General features: G+C 45.7%; 1 protein-coding gene across 1 annotated transcript; it reads left to right on the top strand.

Annotated features, from left to right (window-relative positions):
• The first annotated feature begins 6446 nt into the window (after positions 1-6446).
• On the top strand, positions 6447-8979 carry LOC132502617 (polyadenylate-binding protein 4-like). The gene has a single exon (XM_060118604.1). It carries the CDS (start codon positions 6688-6690, stop codon positions 8668-8670), a length of 1983 nt encoding a protein of 660 aa, XP_059974587.1. The 5' UTR covers positions 6447-6687; the 3' UTR covers positions 8671-8979.
• The last annotated feature ends 606 nt before the right edge of the window (positions 8980-9585 follow it).

Raw genomic sequence — 9585 nt, 5'->3', positions numbered from 1 at the left:
TCTCTTCCCAGTAAAGCATTCAGAAAGTTCATTCTATGACCTCTATCTGCAACTCCGTGAAACTTCTGTTAAGCTTACTGCTTACTACTAAATTGCTCCAGCTAATTCATATTTTTGTTTTATTTTACTTGACCATTATCTTTTCACTTTACTACTACGTCTCTGACAGTCCTCAATCTACTTCACAGTTTATTCTTTCTCTGTTTGACCCCAAAATGTCAGTATGTCCCCAAGGATGTGCCCTTCAGTAACCTGGATCTTCTCACACTGCCCCTGGATGACGTCCACACCCATGGCCACAGGTTACCACCTGTATATCAATAACGCCCACATCTTCATCTCTGATCTACAACTCTGCTGAACTCTTTTTTTTTTTCTTTTTTTTTTTTGTGGTACGCGGGCCTCTCACTGTTGTGGCCTCTCCCGCCGCGGAGCACAGGCTCCGGACGCGCAGGCTCAGCAGCCATGGCTCACGGGCCCAGCCGCTCCGTGGCATGTGGGATCCTCCCGGACCGGGGCACGAACCCATGTCCCCTACATCGGCAGGCGGACTCTCAACCACTAAGCCACCAGGGAAGCCCTCTGCTGAACTCTTTTTTTTTTTTTTTTTTTTACAAATTTAATCAGTTATACATATACATATGTTCCCATATCCCCTCCCTTTTGCGTCTCCCTCCCACCCTCCCTATCCCACCCCTCCAGGCGGTCACAAAGAACCGAGCTGATCTCCCTGTGCTATGCGGCTGCTTCCCACTATCTATCTACCCTACGTTTGGTAGTGTATATATGTCCATGCCTCTCTTTCGCTTTGTCACAGCTTACCCCTCCCCCTCCCCATATCCTCAAGTCCATTCTCAAGTAGGTCTGTGTCTTTATTCCCATTTTACCCCTAGGTTCTTCATGACATTTTTTTTTAAATTCCATATATATGTGTTAGCATACGGTATTTGTCTTTCTCTTTCTGACTTACTTCACTCTGTATGACAGACTCTAGGTCTATCCACCTCATTACAAATAGCTCAGTTTCATTTCTTTTTATGGCTGAGTAATATTCCATTGTATATATGTGCCACATCTTCTTTATCCATTCATCCGATGATGGACACTTAGGTTGTTTCCATCTCCGGGCTATTGTAAATAGGGCTGCTATGAACATTTTGGTACATGTCTCTTTTTGAATTATGGTTTTCTCAGGGTATATGCCCAGTAGTGGGATTGCTGGGTCATATGGTAGTTCTATTTGTAGTTTTTTAAGGAACCTCCATACCGTTCTCCATAGTGGCTGTACCAATTCACATTCCCACCAGCAGTGCAAGAGTGTTCCCTTTTTTCCACACCCTCTCCAGCATTTATTGTTTCTAGATTTTTTGATGATGGCCATTCTGACTGGTGTGAGATGATATCTCATTGTAGTTTTGATTTGCATTTCTCTAATGAGTAAAGATGTTGAGCATCCTTTCATGTGTTTGTTGGCTGTCTGTATATCTTCTGTGGAGAAATGTCTATTTAGGTCTTCTGCCCATTTTTGGATTGGATTGTTTGTTTTTTTGCTATTGAGCTGGATGAGCTGCTTATAAATTTTGGAGATTAATCCTTTGTCAGTTGCTTCATTTGCAAATATTTTCTCCCATTCTGAGGGTTGTCTTTTCGTCTTGTTTATGGTTTCCTTTGCTGTGCAAAAGCTTTGAAGTTTCATTAGGTCCCATGTGTTTATTTTTGTCTTTATTTCCATTTCTCTAGGAGGTGGGTCAAAAAGGATCTTGCTGTGATTTATGTCATAGAGTGTTCTGCCTATGTTTTCCTCTAGGAGTTTGATAGTGTCTGGCCTTACATTTAGGTCTTTAATCCATTTTGAGCTAATTTTTGTGTATGGTGTTAGGGAGTGATCTAATCTCATACTTTTACATGTCCCTGTCCAGTTTTCCCAGCACCACTTATTGAAGAGACTGTCCTTTCTCCACTGTACATTCCTGCCTCCTTTATCAAAGATAAGGTGACCATATGTCCGTGGGTTTATCTCTGGGCTTTCTATCCTGTTCCATTGATCTATCTTTCTGTTTTTGTGCCAGTACCATACTGTCTTGATTACTGTAGCTTTGTAGTATAGTCTGAAGTCAGGGAGCCTGATTCCTCCAGCTCCGTTTTTCGTTCTCAAGATTGCTTTGGCTATTCGGGGTCTTTTGTGTTTCCATACAAATTGTGAAATTTTTTGTTCTAGTTCTGTGAAAAATGCCATTGGTAGTTTGATAGGGATTGCATTGAATCTGTAGATTGCTTTGGGTAGTAGAGTCATTTTCACAATGTTGATTCTTCCAATCCAAGAACATGTTACATCTCTCCATCTATTTGTATCATCTTTAATTTCTTTCATCAGTGTCTTATAATTTTCTGCATACAGGTCTTTTGTCTCCTTAGGTAGGTTTATTCCTAGATATTTTATTCTTTTTGTTGCAATGGTAAATGGGAGTGTTTCCTTGATTTCACTTTCAGATTTTTCATCATTAGTATATAGGAATGCCAGAGATTTCTGTGCATTAATTTTGTATCCTGCAACTTTACCAAATTCATTGATTAGCTCTAGCAGTTTTCTGGTAGCATCTTTAGGATTCTCTATGTATAGTATCATGTCATCAGCAAACAGTGACAGCTTTACTTCTTCTTTTCCCATTTGGATTCCTTTTATTTCCTTTTCTTCTCTGATTGCTGTGGCTAAAACTTCCAAAACTATGTTGAATAAGAGTGGTGAGAGTGGGCAACCTTGTCTTGTTCCTGATCTTAGTGGAAATGGTTTCAGTTTTTCACCATTGAGGACGATGCTGGCTGTGGGTTTGTCATATATGGCCTTTATTATGTTGAGGAAAGTTCCCTCTATGCCTACTTTCTGCAGGGTTTTTATCATAAATGGGTGTTGAATTTTGTCAAAAGCTTTCTCTGCATCTATTGAGATGATCATATGGTTTTTCTCCTTCAGTTTGTTAATATGGTGTATCACATTGATTGATTTGCGTATATTGAAGAATCCTTGCTTTCCTGGAATAAACCCCACTTGATCATGGTGTATGATCCTTTTAATGTGCTGTTGGATTCTGTTTGCTAGTATTTTGTTGAGGATTTTTGCATCTATGTTCATCAGTGATATTGGCCTGTAGTTTTCTTTCTTTGTGACATCCTTGTCTGGTTTTGGTATCAAGGTGATGGTGGCCTCGTAGAATGAGTTTGGGAGTGTTCCTCCCTCTGCTATATTTTGGAAGATCTGCTGAACTCTTGACCCTTATTTCCACCTATCTCCAGAACATCTCCACCTGGATACCACTAAATAAATCAGTCACTGTGTCCAAACTGGACTCACCATCTTTTTTTGAAAATCTGCTTCATATTTTCTCAATCACTATCATCAACTTAGTCAGTTGTACCAGAAAGCCAGGGCTCACCCTTAATTCCTCCTTATATTCACTGCAGACATCTTGAAGATCTCCCCATTCCTAATCTCTCTCAAATACTCTCCCTCTGGACCTCTTTGTTGCCCCTGCCTTCTCAGTCTCCCATCACTTCCTGTCTGGCCTACTGGTCTCTCAGCCCCCAGTTGGCTCCTCTATTCTCTACATAGCTGTTGGAGGGGGATGGGCTCTAGAGTGCAAATTTCATCATATCATTGCTCTGCTGAAAATTCTTCAGTTCCCACCACTGAGTAAAGTTCAAAATTCTTAGCCAAGACCTTGCAAGACCCTGATTACTAGCCTCATCATTATCTCCTTCTACATGAACCTTTTATTCTAACTGCACAAAATTCTATTCAGGGCTTCCCTGGTGGCACAGTAGTTGAGAGTCTGCCTGCCAATGCAGGGCACACGGGTTCGAGCCCTGGTCCTGGAAGATCCCACATGCCGCGGAGCGGCTGGGCCCATGTGCCACAGCTACTGAGCCTGCGCGCTAGAGCCCACGGGCCACAACTGAGCCCACGTGCCAGAACTGCTGAAGCGCATGTGCCTGGAGCCAGTGCTCTGCAACAGGAGAAGCCACTGCAATGAGAGGCACCGCAGCGAAGAGCAGCCCCAGCTCACCACAACTAGAGAAATCCCACGTGCAGCAACGAAGACCCAACGCAGCCAAAAATAAAATAAATTAAAAAAAATTCTTTTCAGTGCTGTTCCTTTCCATGTGCTATACCTTTTCATAGAATTCCCTCCTTGTACCCTACCCTTACTTGTCCAAAAAATTCCTAATAGTGATCTTTCAAAATCATGAGTCAGATCATATCGCACAGACATGTCACCTATTCAAGACCTGCTAGTGGATTCCTGTTGTCAAACCCAAAGCCATTATCCAGTTGTGGGTCCTACAGGATCCAGCCCCGCCTTCCGCTATAACCTTATTTCCTTGCCCTGGCTACTGCCACCACTCTGGTCTCCTTTCTAGTCTTGGACCACAAGCAGCTTGATCCACCTGATATTTGGACTAGCTGTTCCCAGTTCCTGGGTTCTTCCTTTAATCTTTACATCTTTACATCTTACATTTCCTAGTTGCCACCAGTCACTTCTGTGAACTCTGAAGTCTAACTGACCTGAGTTTGAAACCAGCCTCTGCCACTTGCTAGCTGTGTGACTCGGGGCAAATTTATTAACCTCTCTGTCCTTCAGTTTCCACATCTGTAAAATGAGGGTCATAATGCCTTCCTCACAGAATTGCTGTTAATCATAAATGAAGCTAATGCCTGATTCATGGTGTTTAATGTGTTAAAACAGTAGGTGTTTTTAAAGTGATGGCTATAAATACTTTTATTTTGTTGAACACTACTGCCAGTGTAGTCAGCAGTACTTCTATTGTGTAACTCTGTGGTCCAAAAAGCCTCAAAAGAGCTTTATTTCCTGCAGCATTAAACAAAACAACACACACACACAAATGTTTTTTTAAAAACCATAAAAGCCCAGCATTAAAAGACTTTTTTTGTTTGGCTGTAAAATTTCCAGATTTATCTTCAACTCCTCTCCCTCACAAGTTATATTCAGCCAATCTGGACTCTCTTCAGATCCCATGCCTCTGTTTTTGCCTTTAACATCTAGACCTGTAGCAATTCTGCTCATTCCATATTTTCTTTCTTATCTCCCTTTCTTCACCTCCCAAATGAAACCTTATATGATCACCCATGTTGGCAATACCTCTTCTTGTTCTGAACTGTTCAATTCATCATCTTTAGTGTGAGAGGAACCTCAAGTTCAGTGTCTCTAGACCGGAACACATCATCTCTCCCAAGCAATCCTATTCTTCCTTCTGTGTTATAACTCTCAGTGAAGATACCACCACCCACCTTTGGCAGAAATCTAAGCATAGGTTGAGGCTGTCACCCCAGTCGTTCACTTGATGAGTTCACCTCCTAAACTACCTAAATTACCTCCTAATCGTTTTGTTTCTCCAAGTGCCTTGTTTCTGCCATGTTATTATTGTTGACCCTCAGCAGGTTTCGCCATCTCTTCCATCACCATGCCAAAGCCTTACCCCTGGGCTCCCTACCAAGCTTTCCCTCAGCACTCTGCCTGCAGAGTGCTTGTTCTGGAATAGAGCCTTCGCCATTGCCCTCCACTTTTTTGCTCAACACCTATCAATGGCTCATTATCTTCAGAACTGAGCCATGCTTCTTATCATGGCACACAAGGCCATGGCTATCTCTCTCACTTTTTCTGAAAAAAAAAAATGCATTTCTTTCTCACACATCACGGGCACACACACCAAGCCATTCTGTTCAGACTATTTTCTCTGCCTAGATGTCTTCCCTACTTTCATCAAATAAATAACTCACCTCAGCTCTCTCCGCCCCGGGTCGCCGCAGCCTCCACCGCTTTCGGGCCTAGCAGCCTGAAGGGAAAAAAAGAAAAAGATTAAAAAAAAAAAAAACCCGAAAACGCTTTAAAATCTTGAAAAAAGAAAGAAAAAAAAAAAGAGCGACTCCTCCTCGGAGAACCCGCGGGGAAGTCACTTTTGCACGCTTCCGGCCTGGCCGACGCCGCCGCCGCCGCACCTGGGCGTTCGTCGGTCCCCGTGCGTCGGTCCGGTGGTGAGCCGCTCGCGCACCCGCGTCCACGCGCCTCAGCCCGCCGCTCGGCCGCGCCGCGTGGCAGCCCCGCGCCCGCCGCCCTCATCCCCCGCGCGCCGGCCTCCGCGCTCCACGTGTCCGCGCTGCCCTTCGCCGGCCCGGCGTGGGAGACGGTTGTGCGCTCTGGCCGCGCTGGGCTTGCCGAGTCGGCACCGACAAATACTTGGTTTCCCTCTTCCCCGGGCTGCTGTAATCTTAAACCGCCGGGAGCCCGAGGCCTGTATTTATAGAGAAACGCACGTTCCGGAGGCCGCCGTGGGCACCACTGGGTTGCCTCGGGAAGAATTTTTGTAATTTGGAGGACAGTCCCCGTTTTCATTGTTTTCCTTTTTTGAAATTGGGAGCTTCCAGACCAGGACAGCTGAAAATTAACAAACTCCCAGGGAGGGCCATATTGTTTTTGAGAGCCTTTTGTCTGTGGTTGGGCAGTCTCGTCCGAGCCGTCCCCGCACTCCTCTCCGGCCCTCGGAGCCGACTCCAGCTTCTCTGAGCTTCACTGCCACCTGTGGGCCGCGGCTCGGAGCGGAGCCCCTTTTGTCCTGTGTGGCCCCCCCTAAGAAGTCCTCCTGGCGGGGCTCGGGGTACTGGGGGCTGGGGAGATGAACGCTGCGGCCAGCAGCTACCCCATGGCCTCCCTGTACGTGGGTGACCTGCACTCGGACGTCACCGAGGCCATGCTGTACGAAAAGTTCAGTCCTGTGGGGCCTGTGCTGTCCATCCGGGTCTGCCGCGATATGATCACCCGCCGCTCCCTGGGTTATGCCTACGTCAACTTCCAGCAGCCGGCTGACGCTGAGCGGGCCTTGGATACCATGAACTTTGATGTGATTAAGGGAAAGCCAATCCGAATCATGTGGTCTCAGAGGGATCCCTCTTTGAGAAAATCTGGCGTGGGAAATGTCTTCATCAAGAACCTGGACAAATCTATAGATAACAAGGCACTTTATGATACTTTTTCTGCTTTTGGAAACATTCTGTCCTGCAAGGTGGTGTGTGATGAGAACGGCTCTAAGGGTTATGCCTTTGTCCACTTCGAGACCCAGGAGGCTGCCAACAAGGCCATCGAGAAGATGAATGGCATGCTCCTCAATGACCGCAAAGTGTTTGTGGGCAGATTCAAGTCTCGAAAAGAGCGGGAAGCTGAGCTTGGAGCCAAAGCTAAGGAATTTACCAATGTTTATATCAAAAACTTCGGGGAAGAGGTGGATGATGAGAGTCTGAAAGAGCTATTCAGCCAGTTTGGTAAGACTCTAAGTGTCAAGGTGATGAGAGATCCCAGTGGGAAATCCAAAGGCTTTGGCTTTGTGAGTTACGAAAAACACGAGGATGCCAATAAGGCCGTGGAGGAGATGAATGGAAAAGAAATCAGTGGGAAAGTCATTTTCGTCGGCCGTGCACAGAAGAAAGTGGAGCGGCAGGCCGAGTTAAAGCGAAAATTTGAACAGCTGAAACAGGAGAGAATTAGTCGGTATCAGGGGGTGAACCTCTACATTAAGAACTTGGATGACACCATTGATGATGAGAAGTTAAGGGAAGAGTTTTCTCCTTTTGGATCAATCACCAGTGCTAAGGTGATGCTGGAGGATGGGAGAAGCAAAGGGTTTGGCTTTGTCTGCTTCTCATCCCCTGAGGAGGCAACCAAAGCAGTCACGGAGATGAACGGACGCATCGTGGGCTCCAAGCCACTGTATGTCGCCCTGGCCCAGAGAAAGGAAGAGAGAAAGGCTCACCTGACCAACCAGTATAGGCAGCGGGTGGCCGGGATGAGAGCGCTCCCCGCCAATGCCATCTTCAATCAGTTCCAGCCTGCAGCTCGGGGCTACTTTGTGCCAGCAGTTCCACAGGCCCAGGGAAGACCTCCATATTACACACCTAACCAGTTAGCACAGATGAGGCCTAATCCACGCTGGCAGCAAGGTGGGAGACCTCAAGGCTTCCAAGGAATGCCAAGTGCTATACGCCAGTCTGGGCCCCGTCCAGCTCTTCGCCATCTGGCTCCAACTGGTAATGCTCCGGCCTCTCGTGGCCTCCCTACTACCGCTCAGAGAGTCGGGTCTGAGTGCCCGGACCGCTTGGCTATGGACTTTGGTGGGGCTGGTGCCGCCCAGCAAGGGCTGACTGACAGCTGCCCGTCTGGAGGTGTTCCCACAGCTGTGCAGAGCCTAGCGCCTCGTGCCGCTGTTGCTGCCGCTGCTCCTCAGGCTGTTGCACCTTACAAGTACGCCTCCAGTGTCCGCAGCCCTCACCCCGCCATCCAGCCCCTGCAAGCACCCCAGCCTGCGGTCCACGTACAGGGGCAGGAGCCGCTGACCACCTCCATGCTGGCCGCAGCACCCCCGCAGGAACAGACACAGATGCTGGGTGAACGTTTGTTCCCGCTCATCCAGACGATGCACTCAAACCTGGCTGGGAAGATTACGGGGATGCTGCTGGAGATTGACAACTCGGAGCTGCTGCACATGCTGGGGTCCCCCGAGTCTCTCCGCTCCAAGGTGGATGAAACTGTGGCGGTCCTGCAGGCTCATCACGCCAAGAAAGAAGCTGCCCAGAAGGGGGGCGCTGTTGCTGCTGCTACCTCTTAGACAAGGACAAACCGATTCAAAAGCCAAATAAACCCTCATGGAATTCAGCTCAAGATTTGAAGACGTCCTAGCTTGTCCTATGGACCTCAACACCAAGAACCACAAATTGCAAATTTAATAGGTCATTTTGTATCAAAAGGTCAATTATGAAGCACCTCGAATTTTTCAATTAAAAGAATATATTCTCTGGGTTCTGATATGGCCCAAACAGTGTTAACTTTTTTTTTTTCTATTGTGAGTTTTGATTTTTCCCCCCCAGAAACTGGTTTTATTTGATGTACCCAAGTCTTAAGTTTCTCAATAAAGAAAAAATCTACATAAAAAAAAAATAACTCACCTCAAAAATGGAATTGTTCACTCATTTCCCCCTTATATTAAAAGCAATATATTTAATTTGGTTTTTTTCAACATTTATTTATTTATTTTGTTGTACTGGGTCTTACTTGTGGCAGGTGGGCTCCTTAGTTGTGGCATGCAAACTCCTAGCTGCAGCATGCATGTGGGATCTAGTTCCCTGACAAGGGATCGAACCTGGGCCTGCTGTGTTGGGAGTGTGGAGTATTATCCACTGTGCCACCAGGGAAGTCCCAGCAATATATTTTAATTAGGAAATTCAGATAAGCAAAATGAATAACATAAAAAACTCCCATTGGATGAACAATACTGACATTTTTTTCTACACTTAAATATAGTTTCTATAAAAGTTGAAATATGCTGTATATATTATAACTTGATTGTTTTTACTTAATTGTAAATCATGAATAACTTCCTATATCACTTAATATTATGCTTCAGTATTACATTTTGATGGCTACATAGAAGTCGATTGTGTGGAAGCACTATGACTTATTTAATCGATCCCCTATTGTTGGATATTTACATTATTTCCAATTTTACATAGTTATAAATGATACT

The sequence above is a fragment of the Mesoplodon densirostris genome, chromosome 15, assembly GCF_025265405.1.
Source record: "Mesoplodon densirostris isolate mMesDen1 chromosome 15, mMesDen1 primary haplotype, whole genome shotgun sequence".
Taxonomy (NCBI): Eukaryota; Metazoa; Chordata; class Mammalia; order Artiodactyla; family Ziphiidae; genus Mesoplodon; species Mesoplodon densirostris.
Note: the sequence above shows the minus strand (reverse complement) of the source record. Positions and strands in the feature narration are given on the sequence as shown.